This window comes from Rousettus aegyptiacus, unplaced genomic scaffold (genome assembly GCF_014176215.1).
Source record: "Rousettus aegyptiacus isolate mRouAeg1 unplaced genomic scaffold, mRouAeg1.p scaffold_m13_p_3, whole genome shotgun sequence".
Lineage (NCBI taxonomy): Eukaryota > Metazoa > Chordata > Mammalia > Chiroptera > Pteropodidae > Rousettus > Rousettus aegyptiacus.
Window position 1 is genome coordinate 32041570 of NW_023416306.1, and position 13075 is coordinate 32054644.

General features: G+C 38.6%; 2 protein-coding genes across 3 annotated transcripts; one reads left to right on the top strand and one right to left on the bottom strand.

The window, feature by feature from the left end:
* Positions 1–94: 94 nt before the first annotated feature.
* SMIM27 (small integral membrane protein 27) lies at positions 95–852 on the bottom strand. Its single transcript, XM_036239051.1, has 2 exons — positions 684–852; positions 95–349 (listed from the first exon to the last, which is right to left on the bottom strand). Exons 1-2 carry the CDS (start codon positions 726–728, stop codon positions 227–229), a joined length of 168 nt encoding a protein of 55 aa, XP_036094944.1. The 5' UTR covers positions 729–852; the 3' UTR covers positions 95–226.
* TOPORS (TOP1 binding arginine/serine rich protein, E3 ubiquitin ligase) lies at positions 370–12422 on the top strand. 2 transcript variants are annotated; one of them, XM_016130338.2, is made up of 3 exons: positions 370–729; positions 2244–2438; positions 7373–12422. In XM_016130338.2, the coding sequence occupies exons 1-3, from the start codon at positions 727–729 to the stop codon at positions 10295–10297; spliced, it is 3123 nt and encodes a 1040-aa protein (XP_015985824.1). In that variant the 5' UTR covers positions 370–726; the 3' UTR covers positions 10298–12422. The 2 variants fall into 2 exon arrangements, with proteins under 2 accessions (XP_015985824.1, XP_036094943.1); XM_036239050.1 differs by lacking the exon at positions 370–729 and adding an exon at positions 901–1008.
* Positions 12423–13075: the final 653 nt, after the last annotated feature.

Consider the following 13075-nt stretch of genomic DNA (forward strand, 5'->3'; position numbering starts at 1 on the left):
AAATTGAAAAACATGTCACTCCATCTATGATCTGATACTCAAAGGCTGTCAGATCTAGATTGCTTTGTTACGTGAGAATGTAAAAGACAAATAGTTGAAAAATTAGCACATTAGTGGTTTATTATAAAGCACAATAAGCAAAAATAAAATTGGAAACTATATGGATATTACTTTAAATCTAGACACGTGCCAGAGAAGTATTTGCATAGATTAAAACTGGGAGGAATTACAAATTTTCATTCATGCCGAAAATTTTGTCAGGGTATTCCTTCCTTAGCTGTCGTCGAGCAGCTACTGTTGATGCATAGATTACATATCCCCAGGAGAGTAATACGATCGCGAGGAGCAACTGAAAAAAAAATGGAAGAGGGGAAGAAGCAAAAAATTCACTGTAATGTGAGTGTTACTTCTCTTCGTCCCCCATAGGTTGCCATGTACGTTGCTAAGGTGGAAATTATAGTGATAAACGCGAATAAGGGATTCCGGCAGCGAGTACACCCAGCTGTCCTTACGTAAGAAGCGGAAGAGCGTATCCTCAGGAAGAGGCGGAGTTAAGGTGAAGGGAGTGAAATGCTTAATTCAGGAATGGATTTTAGAGTTTCTGGGCGCTGAAGGAATAGAAGGGCTTCGCCTACGGGCCTAGGGAGTCGACACCGTGGAGCCTCATCAGAGCCGGGACCTACCACCGAGTAAATCCAGTCCAGCGTGCGGCGACCCACTGGCTTCATGGTAAGAAGGCGACAACGGTCCGTGGGAACGCGCAGAACCTGCAGGCCTTAGAGTAACCTCCGGGGCGGCGGCTGCCGGGCGGCGGCGGTGGTGGCGGCGGCCATCTTTCAGCCTGGCACAGCCGCCCGCCCACTCGCCTCCGGTAGCGTTTCCCACCCGCAGGGTCAGCCTCTTCCGCCCGGAGCTGGGGGCGGGCTCACGTGATCGCAGGCCTAGCCCGCCTTTCAGAGACGGAATGAGAAATGAGAAAATGTTTAAAAATGGTTTGTTGGGCACTAGGTAAGTGTACCTCGTCATTTTGTTCGTTGCAGAGCAGTGGTAATGCAGGATAATGTACCGTAATGTACATTTAAAAGTGTATTGGGAAAACTAGTCCATGTTTTAAATACTACACCGGCGTCTAACGGTGGAAGAATTCACGTACCGCCTCCCATCTGTTCCCACATTATATTGATAGGCGTTCGTGTATTCATCTTTGACGTAAATAAAAATGCCACCCACTTTTATATAACTGACGAATCGTGGGACTGTCTATAAACTGAGCCCGTCTTCAAGAAACAACGCAGCGGCTTGTTGATGTAAATGATAACTTCTGAGAAGAAATAACTTGGCACTGATTACCTGGCATAACGTACCTGCCAATCAACAAGTGTTTGCTGAGCGTTTACTATGTGCTTAGAACGGTAGCACGTATCAAATACTAAGTCAAAGGTTGGTGGTTGCCACTTGGCGGGTTCTACCAAATTCAGTTCTAGAATGTTTGGGACGCTCCCATCTGAGGCCAGAGGGTAGAATGGAGTAATGGGCCCCTTTAGAATCAGACGTTCTTTCTCTGTACATCTCAGATGTCATCTAAAATAGAGTTTTAATCCTGATTTCGGGGAGCGGGACAAGGGGGAGGAGAGAGAAAGTGTTATCTGTTTTGGGAAGATTTCAAGGCTCTGTTCTCTTGGAGGTAATCCCTGTTCATCCTCAGACTGAAGTAGATCTCTCTCTAAACACTATGTAGGATTCTGGTTGAGTTCTCGCTTTGAGTTCCATTTGATCCTGGTGTTGTTATTTCCTAGCTGTGCCACAAGAGATGAAGTCACTTCATCTCCGTGTAACTCGGGTTCTTTATACACTGGAGATAATTTTAGTTAACTTCTCGCAGAGTTTGGTGAGGTTTAAATGAGACTAAGCTAGTTGTCGTGTTTTCCGGGTGTTAGGAGCGAACATTAAGTTAGTGCCCCTCTAACCCCAGAGATTGGTAGGTAGTTACAGAGAATGATGACGGTGATAAAGATTTCTGCTTCCGTGTCTTGTTTCTCCCATTCCAGGAACAGAGGGGCTGTGGGGGAAGGGCCAGGGCTCTGGCCGGGCGCGTAAGCCCCGCCCTCATTGCCGGCGCCTTTCTACTGCGCATGCGTTACGCAGGCGGGTGTTGTGTTTTGACGCGCCGAGGGCCGCGGGGTGGGCTTTGCTCCTACCGCCGCCCCCAAGCTGCCATTGGTGATGAGCGCTTTACGTCACAGGGGTCGCAGCAGCCGCCGGGGTCTCCGCTGTCTCGCGAGGAGGGTGAAGCGCCCCCGCCTGCTCCCGCTCCTGAGGGCCGGCGGAGAAGTCGCCGGGTACGCCTTCGCGGATCCTGCCGTCACCGACCTAGCTTTCTGAGCCGCCGGGAGCTTGCCACGAGCGCCCCAGCTCGGCCTGCGCCAGCATCCTCCGAGGTGAGTGAGATCGGGAACAATGGGGTGCGGGGGTCGGAAGGGCTGGGCCAGCTGGAGCTCCCGTCTGGAGCGAGGCCCAGGGACGAGAGAGCTGAGAGGCCAGGCCGTCCGAGCCTTGGCGAGGCAGGGGACCGGGCGGGCGGCACCTGCGGCACACCTGTGGATTTGTTCCGGTGGGTGGGGGGAGGGCTGCGTTTCCAAGAAGCGCTCCCGAGAGGCGCGAGCATAGCCGTGTACTGGAAAGAGCTTGGTCTCAGGGGGAAGAAACCCAATACAAAACAAAATTTCGAATCTGAATCGTGGTATCTCCACTGTCAGGTGTGACCTTGAATGGGTCCTCAGATCTCTCTGATCCTGTCTGTAAAATGGGAATAACAATATTTTAGTTCGTTGTGATTATGTAATGCACGTGGTGCTTGTCTTAGATCCTGGCTGGTGGCAGTTTTCAAGCAATGGAAGCGACTGTCACCGTGACTGTGGAGTTGTCTGCACAGTTACACATTGTGGACTTATTCCACATCGAGTGACTTATTCATCCATCCAGTCGGGGCAGCTTTCCTCGTGGGCTGCAGATTCCTAGACTAGAAGTGGGTAGTACTGACATGAGGCAAATAGTGATTTAAGAGGAAAAATGAAGCAGATTTGGTAGGTAATGTTCAAGGTTAAAATAAATTAAGGGAAGGGGCTATCCATTAAGTTAATAGTGGTGAGGGTTGGGGGTTTTGTTTTTATTAGTCAATAACATGCAAAGCTATGCAGTCAGCAAAAACAATCTTGCTTGTCTAGAGTGAGTGTGTTTAGAGGGGAATGGTTCTCAAGCATTTTTTTTTTTTTTATTGCTGGAATTGAAATTAAACTTTATAGGATCTGGTCAATAGATCCTATAAAAGATCATATGATCTTTGGAATTGATTAAATTGCAGTTAAGAGAGGTAGTGATTTCTTTACGATCACAAGAGGCAGAACCCAGATTATTTTTAATACTTTTCTAGTTTATTTGTGAACCCTTTTTAGTTACTCTACCTAGATATATTAAATACAATAATTATATTAAGTATGAAGATTAGTTGTTATAGATTGTTATCTTTCTGGGCCTTTATAATCAATCAGTTATGCGTGATGAAAACAACTATTTTTACATAACATGGAGAAACAGTATCCTCAGTGTTTATGTGGAATATCTTTCTTCACATGACCACCTTTTCTGGAGGGTATTATTACTTAACTCATTTTGAAATTGAGAAAATTTAAGGCTGAGAAATTAAATAACTTCCTCTAGATCACACAGCTGTTCTGTGGTTTTGATTCTCAGCCTTGGCTCTGCATTAGAATTAACATCACTCCTCCAGATGTAATCAGCTGGTGATTTAATTTTCTATTCAGTTATTTAAGAAATGCCACAGAATATGACTTTTATAAGAAGTCTGGCTTTATAAAATTTTTAATTCTTCAGAATATTTCTACTTCGTTTATATCACTATGTGGTTTTTATGTCTAGTCAGTCTATGGTCTTATTTGGATTTCAGCCTCCTGATTCTTTTTCCTCACTCCAATTTGTTTTTCCATAGATATGTTTGCCTATTGATTATCTGAACTACCCCGAAAATATGGCACGAAGGGTTCTTATCCTTATTAAAGCCAACAGATTTGAAGATTTGGGGAAGGGAAGGTTTGGCTTAACCAGTTTGTTCTAAAGGTGATAAATTTTAGAATTTTGGAGGCAGCTGAGGAAATGGGATCAGAAGAACTGATTAATCTTCTCCCCTATGGGGAAATGAATTTGAAGTCCTAATTCCTAGAGTGCTAGGGTAGGGAAACCTTTATCACAAACTTCTAGAACCCGAAGCACTGAATTTACCATCAGGTCCACCTTTGCTTACCTAAAACCAGAACCTTGTCTATAAACCTACAAATCTTTATCTGTCTCTTGTCATCCTGTTTTATGCCATAATTTGTATTTTTTACACAGCCTTGTTAAGATATAATTTATATTCTATATAGTTCACCTATTATATGTAATCCAGTAGTTTTAGTGTATTTACAGAGTGCAACTATGATCAAATTGAACATTTTCGTCATTCTAGAAAGAAACCTCGTAATCCTTCCCACTCCCCTCAGCAACCATTAATCTGCGTCCTGTCTAGATTTGCTTATTCTGGACATTTCATAGAAATGGTATCATACAATATGTGGTCCTCTGTGATGGATTTTTTTTCATTTAGCATAATGAAAAGGTTTATCCATGTTGTAGCATGTATCAGTACTTCCTTTTTATTGCCAAATATTCCTTTTTTTTTAATCTTCCCCAGATGATAGGCATTTGGGTTATTTTCACTTTTGACCTTTTAGGACAAATGCTACTGTGAATATTCACTTAGTGAGTTTTTGTGTGGAGATATGTTTTTATGTCTCTTAAATAGGTGTCAGATTGCTGGGTCATATGATAATTCTGCTTCATTTGTATCTTAGCAAATATTTTAATTTTAATACTATTGAGTGATGATTTTGAAGGAGCAGATTCCTGATTTGATGATTTACATTTGTTGCCTTATTTGGTATTTTGGATGAATACCATTCTTTGCATAATATTTTGTATCCCTTTGTAGAAATACAAAACTCTATTAGTTCTTTTTACTTATTATGGATGACATTACTGGACATTCTTTAGACTTGAGCTGTCCAAGTAATTAACAGGCTTATAAAACTAGAGGAGGGAATACTAAGGTGTCATTTTTTTAAAATCATACATAGTTTAGATTTTGTTTTATTTGAACTTCAAGTTTACTACCTCATTAACAAATTCATTCTGGGTTGTAATTTTTATGTGAACTGGAAATGGTTAGTGAACACTAAAATTCTTTATTCCAGAGACATAAATTAGGATAAAATGTATTAGCTTGAAATTTACAAGTCTATTTAAAGTCTAATTATCCCTTTACTATATATAGAAGGGGCAGACTAAAGTCTAGAGTTAGTGTGGTCTTTAATCCAGATCTCCTGATAACCTCTCCAGTTCTCTTTCCACTTTTCACACCTTCTGCTAACACACGTATACTAGCTCTTATCCTACAGTTTTTTGTTTTTAGGTGTTTTTTTTTTTCCTGAGTAGGAGAATGAAAAATATTAGAGCTAGAGGAAACTGTCAAATTTATGCAATATTCAGGTTGCAGAATTTAAATATATTGACAGAAAAGCAATTGGTATTATGTATTTATAATTCTATTCTCTTTAAGGACAGTGGTAATTTTTAATTTCTGCTCTAGAGAAATTAAAGACTATAAGACTATACATATTTGAACGCCGTAAAAAACTTGTTCAATAGTAATCTACTCCCTAATAAGTTATGGCTTTGATAAAGTTAAGATGCCCTAGATGAGCAAGTTTAATTTGAAATCTATGATGAAATAACTTATGTTTTACAATGTCAGGTTTTTGTCGTGGGTTTGTTTTTGTTAGAACTTGGAATGACCAATGAATTGAGAAAATCAAAGTTATATTATTTGAATAACTTGATAGAGATTGACTAATGATAGGACTTCTGTGATAGAGGAGGTAGAGAAAGATGAATAATAGGCACAGGAAAACATAAAGGAGGAAACTACATAATAATTAGTGTAGAATGTGGCTAAGGAAGGATTTTATACAATAACAAGGCCAAAATGTAACACAAACTAGATTTTAGCTCTGGCAAATTCATTTTTTAAGTTATGGGCCAATATAAACTGATAAATTCAAAGAAAACAAACTAATCTCTAAGATTCTTGTGATCCTCGTGGGAAAAGATAATAAAGGAAGGGGACCGAAAGCATGATTCAAGGTACTTTGGGCTGACTTTGGATTAAATAAAAAGGCTAAGAAAGACTTCTTAAGGGTGCTGAAAGGAATCAGTGATGAACTGAATATATATAATAGTGTAGTAATAATAGTTATCATAGTACTGACAACAGCAACTAACATTTAATGAGCATTTGCTGAGCCAGGCACTTTACATTTAATATTTAACTTTGACTAAAAATTCTTTTTGTGTGTGAAGGAATCTTTCACTAAAAACCATAGAGTTGATTTAAACAAGTGAACTTTCTGGTACGCAGATTATCTCACTAACATTTTTTAAAAATTATAATTGACTTACAATATATTAGTTTCAGGTGTACAACATAGTGATTCGTCATTTATGTACCTACTATGTGACCACCATGATAAGTCTAGTAACCACCTGTCAACAAAGTTATTGCTAACACTATTTTTAAAGGTCCATATACAATACTTACCATAAATAAAATAAATCAGTAGTCTATATTGTCTTGAGGAATATATGTGTGAAAGATATAAAACTGTAGATAGCCATAACACCACTTAAGAACAGATGTTTTTGTTTTTTTTTTTTTGTTTTTTAGAGAGGCCTAGAAGGAGAAGACAAGGGATGTTTTTAAAAATCTGGAATAACCTTGAAAAAAATGTTAGTTGTGAAATCCAAGTGGTAGATACATGGGTACTTTGGTATATTTTCTTGATATAATTTTTTTTTTTTTAGTTTTTTTGTATATACCAAATATTTCTCAATTAAATCAGTTTTAAAAGAATAATAAAATGTTATATAATATTTGAGAACTTACTATGCCAGGCACCTTTTCTAAGGATGCCTTGTTCACAAGCCCTGTGGGGCAGTGATCTACAGATGAAATTGAAGCATAGAGATAGTAACTGGTACACAGTCACACTGCTAGTAAGGAACCAGAATCCAAACCCAGGAAATCTGACTCGAGAGCTTGTATTTATTTACTATATTACCATGCTACACTGCCCCTTTATATTACAAAGATATTGAACTATTCAGTTATTTTCACCAGAGTATGCTTCCGTCATTTGAGGTTTTTTTCAGGTTTAGTCATTTCTTTTATCAGGTTACTGATGTAATTTTTTCCCTTTTGCAGATAATGGCATCAGCCGCTAAGGAATTTAAAATGGACAACTTTTCACCTAAAGCTGGCACTAGCAAATTGCAACAGACAGTACCAGCTGATGCATCTCCTGATTCTAAGTGTCCCATATGCTTGGATAGGTTTGATAATGTGTCTTACTTAGACCGCTGTTTACATAAGTTCTGTTTTCGCTGTGTACAGGAGTGGTCTAAAAACAAAGCTGAATGTCCACTATGTAAACAGCCCTTTGATTCTATCTTCCATTCTGTGAGGGCAGAAGATGACTTCAAGGAGTACGTCCTAAGGCCTCCATATAATGGTTCTTTTGCTGATGTTCGACGATTCCGGTATCGTACAACTATGACCAGAGACGGAAATGCTTCTGTATATTCACCCAGTAGTACCATGAATAGAAGAACAACAACTCCACCAGATAGTGGAGTACTCTTTGAAGGGTTAGGCATTTCAACAAGACCTAGACATGGTGAAATTCCTCAATTTATGAGACAGATTCCAAGGAGGCCAACTACTGCTGATGAAAGATCTTTGCGGAAAATTCAAGAACAGGATATTATTAATTTTAGGCGAACTCTCTATCGTGCTGGTGCTCGTGTTAGAAACATTGAAGATGGTGGTCGCTACAGGGATATCTCAGCTGAATTTTTCCGTAGAAATCCAGCTTGTCTTCACAGATTAGTCCCTTGGTTAAAACGTGAACTTACAGTTCTTTTTGGAGCTCATGGATCTTTAGTGAATATAGTGCAGCACATCATCATGAGTAATGTTACTCGCTATGACTTGGAGAGTCAGGCATTTGTGTCTGATTTAAGGCCATTTTTACTTAATAGGACTGAGCATTTTATACATGAATTTATCAGTTTTGCTCGATCTCCTTTTAATATGGCAGCCTTTGACCAGCATGCTAATTATGATTGCCCTGCTCCTTCCTATGAAGAAGGTAGCCATTCTGATTCTTCAGTCATAACAATATCTCCAGATGAAGCTGAGACCCAAGAGCTAGATATTAATGTAGCCACTGTTAGTCAGGCACCATGGGATGATGAAACTCCAGGGCCATCTTACTCAAGCTCAGAGCAAGTACATGCTGCCATGTCTTCCCTTCTAAATACTTCTGACAGTTCAGATGAAGAACTTGTAACAGGAAGAGCCACGTCCCAGATACAAGGAGTACAAACCAATGAGGAACTAAATAATGACAGTGATTCTTCTTCAGATAATTGTATCATTGTTGGGTTTGTTAAACCACTAGCTGAGAGGACCCCAGAACTTGTTGAACTATCTTCCGATTCTGAGGAGTTAGGATCTTATGAGAAAATGGAAACAGTAAAGACACAAGAACAAGAGCAGTCCTATAGTTCTGGTGACAGTGATGTGAGTAGATGTTCATCTCCACGCTCCACCCTTGGAAAGGATGAGCAAATCAATAAAAGTCATTGTGATTCTGCTACAAGGATCAAATCAAAGAAGGAAGAAAAACGATCTACTTCATTGTCCTCTCCCAGAGACCTGAGCTCATCTATCAGAGGAGACAGATTGTATTCTCCATATAACCACAGACACAGAAGGAGGGGAAGATCAAGAAGTTCAGATTCACGTTCCCAGAGTAGAAGTGGGCATGATCAGAAGAATCATAGAAAGCATCATGGAAAAAAGAGAATGAAAAGAAAACGATCCAGAAGCAGAGAGAGTAGCAGACCTAGAGGTAGGAGAGACAAAAAAAGGTCAAGAACTAGAGAGAGTAGTTGGTCAAGGAGAAGCCAAACCCTGTCTTTAAGTAGTGAAAGCACAAGCAGATCAAGATCTCATAGCAATGATCATGGTAAAAGACGATCACGGAGCAGAACTAGAGATCGTTATTATTTAAGGAATAATTATGGAAGCAGATATAAGTGGGAGTATACTTACTATAGTAGAAACAAGGATAGGGATGGCTATGAATCATCTTATAGGAGGAGAACTCTATCTAGAGCTCACTATTCTAGACAATCTTCAAGTCCAGAATTTAGAATTCAATCTTTTTCTGAAAGAACAAATGCCAGGAAAAAAAACAGTCACAGTGAAAGGAAATATTACTACTATGAAAGGCACAGATCAAGGAGCCTATCTAGTAATAGATCAAAGACTGCATCTACAGGCCCTGACCGAGTGAGAAATGAAAAGCCTGGAGGGAAACGAAAGTACAAAACACGGCATTTAGAGGGTACTAATGAAGTGGCTCAACCATCTCATGAATTTGCTTCTAAAATGAAGGAAGGTCATTACCAAAAATCTTCAAAATTGGATGGAAACTACAAAAATGAAAGTGACAGCTTTTCAGATAGCCGATCATCAGACAAAGAAACAAAACACAAGAGGAGAAAAAGGAGGACCCGGAGCCCGAGTGTAGAGATTGTTTATGAAGGGAAAGCTACTGATACAACTAGACATCATAAAAAGAAAAAGAAGAAACATAAGAAGAAGCATAAGAAACACCATGGAGATAATGGTTCACGTTCCCCAGTTGTAATTACCATTGACAGTGATAGTGATAAAGATTCTGAAGTAAAGGAGGGTGCAGAATGTGACAATAGTGGTCCTCAAGACCCTCTACAAAGTGAGTTTTTGGCTCCTTTGGAAACATTTGAAACTGAAGATATAGTTACAATAGAAGATGAATTTGGTGTCCTGGACAAAGAATGTGATATTACCACACTTAATAACAATTTAATTAATGCCAACAAAACTGTAGATAATATTCCACTCCAGGCAGCTTCAATTGAACAGACTCTTGATGTAAGAGAAGAGAGCATCTTTGCCTCCGATTTGGAGACCCAGCCCAGTAATGTCTCTATTCATATTGAGCCATCAAGGCAATTGCCATCTCCACGGACATCATTAATGTCAGTGTCTCTTGGTAGAGACCATGATATGTCTTAGAACTGCCAAAGCATCTTACTGAGAATTTTGATGGCATGAAACGAAAAAGAAAAAGGAACAATGTCATCTATTGCAGTCTATTTAAAGATGACTGTTGGTGAAAACTCTTTTCCCCCTTAAAAATATTTTAAGTGATTTTTTTTTTGTGTGTTAAAAATTTGTAAAAATTGTTTGTTGGAAAAGTATGTATGTCCCACCCTCAGAGATACGCACTTTTAAGTGAAAAAATGATATTGCTAGTGGTTTATTTAAAACTTGGGATCCTTTTTAAATAAAAAATTATAAATTTTAGAAGTTATTTCATAAAGCCATATGGTATTGACATATTTTTAAAGTAGCCAATGAGTATTTTTGAATTTTTTTTTTTTGAAAGTTATTCTGGAAATGTGTTATAAGCTAGGAGAATCCCTTTGGACAGTCTTTATTTTTCTTCTTAAAAATTTGTATGATTCAAACCATTTCTTCAGGTTAAATTGAGGCATTTTAATCTGCACAGTTTATCTTCTACCAAAAGAAAAGTTTAAATATTTCCTTTATATACTTGTTTATCTGGACTGCCAGTAAAACAAATGTATATTCAACAAAAGAAAAAATAAAACAGTAACACTTTAAAACAAGAATCCAGAAATTTTCCTATGCAGTATTGATATGTTCTTTAAGTCAAATTATTTTAGTGAAAATATGGCTAAATTCTGTCATAAACTGAATTTCAGGTGAGCTGCATTTAACAGTTCTTCAATCTGATTATGAAGAGCATATTGTTTGCATTCTACAGAAAAATGCAGTTATGTAGCATTTAGTTTACTAAAAGCAAATGAAAGAACCTTTGCCACACTTGTACATTGGTAGTTTTTTTTTACACAAAGTGGCTATGTTTATGTTTTAACCAGTATAAAAATTGCTCTATCTATAGCCCAATGTGCGATTGCCAGTGAACAGCAGAACTTGGATTAAATCTAAATTTAGCCTCCAGTTTGCCTTGCTACCAAAGTCAGTCATTGTTCAACAGAAATTAGACTGCTGGCTGGGTGGTAGGTTCTGTACTAGGTTTTTAGGGATTCAGTGATAAAGCAGGTTGTGTGTGTGTGTGTGTGTGTGTGTGTGTGTGTGTGTGTGTGTGACTGAATTCTCTGGGGAAAGTATAATTTACTATAAAAGTATACAATGGGGGTCTCAATCTCAGGTGGAAGTGATAGTTGATCAGAAATCCACAAATCAAACATTAACTGGGAGTACAGTTGCTTTTAGCAAAGGAAAAGATGTGCAAAGAGCCACAGGCAGAAGGGAAGCCTAGCATATTCTAAGAATTAAAAGAAAGTAAGATTAGCCAAAGGACAAAGAGTATAGGGCCGAGCTTTGTAGGCTATGTTTAGAGTTTCGTGGGGTTTTTTTGTTTGTTTTTAACCTAGGGTGGTAGGAAACATTTTAAATGACAAGAGTCTAAAATTGACATTGCCAATTTTTAGTAAGTTCAGACATTGAGAAATTGTGGGAGGACTATTGATCAAAGAATATAATTTGAAATTATGAAATGACTGCAGTTTTTCTTAAGTATTGCAAACTGATGTTTTATTTCACATTCTGATTTTACATAATGTTTTCAGTTAAACACTTAATGAAAACCCATCTTAATACACGGCACTATCACATCATCCTCTTAAGTGTTCAAGCCAAAAATTTCTAAGTCTTTGATTTGTCACTGTCCCTCGGCCCCCTTATCCCATTACCAAATCCTGATCACTAAATAATTTTCTAATATTTCTAATGTGTCTTTCCCATCATCCAGTCAAGGTAGATCTGATCACTCATATTACCATAAAAGGTCTTGCCCCCTATTACTGTACACTCACCTCTTTGCCTCCATCCAGTCTTAATTAGTATTTAATAAAAGAGCTTACACATTTTTTATTTTCATTTCATTCCCCTACTTAAAATCATTTAGTAGCTTGCAGTTATTCTTAAGAGATTTATTGAAGCAAACAAAAATCCAGTATAATATGGTTTACAGATCTGCCTAATCAGGTTCCGGTCCATCTTTAGCTTTTCCCTCATTTATGCTGTGGCCACACTAGCCTGCTTCAAGTCTATGGAGGTGCTGCTCCCTATTCAGAGCCTTTGTACATGGCATTTTCTTCTGCTGGAAACTGAATTCCATCCTGGCTAAAGTAGGTTTCTGTTAAAGTGTGTTCCGTCTCCCCAGTGTATTCCCTCAATTACTCGTCTTAACCCTGGACTCCTTCAGAGCATGTATCACAAATTGTTACTGATTACTAAATGTTTTACCTCTTGCCTGAAGGTTCTTTAGCCACTGTATGTGTATTGCTATATCCCTTCTCTATATATCATATAGGAGAAGTTTAGATCACTTGGATGAGTAGGTGCTAGAGATTTTTTAAAATGAGCTAAGACCTGCTTTCTGCTTTCAGGGAACTCTTACTATAAGCTTGTAGCCTAATACTATGTTCTTTTAACTTGTTCATCTGAGTTCAGCGTTCATGAGACATTTTATCTCAGGTTCATTATTTTTGTGACTTTGTTTTCTTTGTGTAAAGGAAATGCAACCAAGCATTTCATTGTTCCTCAGAATAGCAACAGAAGAATTCGTTACTTTTGCTTCCTAGTCTGAGTAGTCAAGTTCAACTTCAGCTCTTAGGGGAGCCAATCTAAGGGCTTCCCTAACCCATCTAATCTGTAATGATGGACGGTGTGTACAAAGGGACAAAGATGTATGCAAGGTAAGCTGATGACCCACACTTAACTGGGAGTTCTTCTATCATG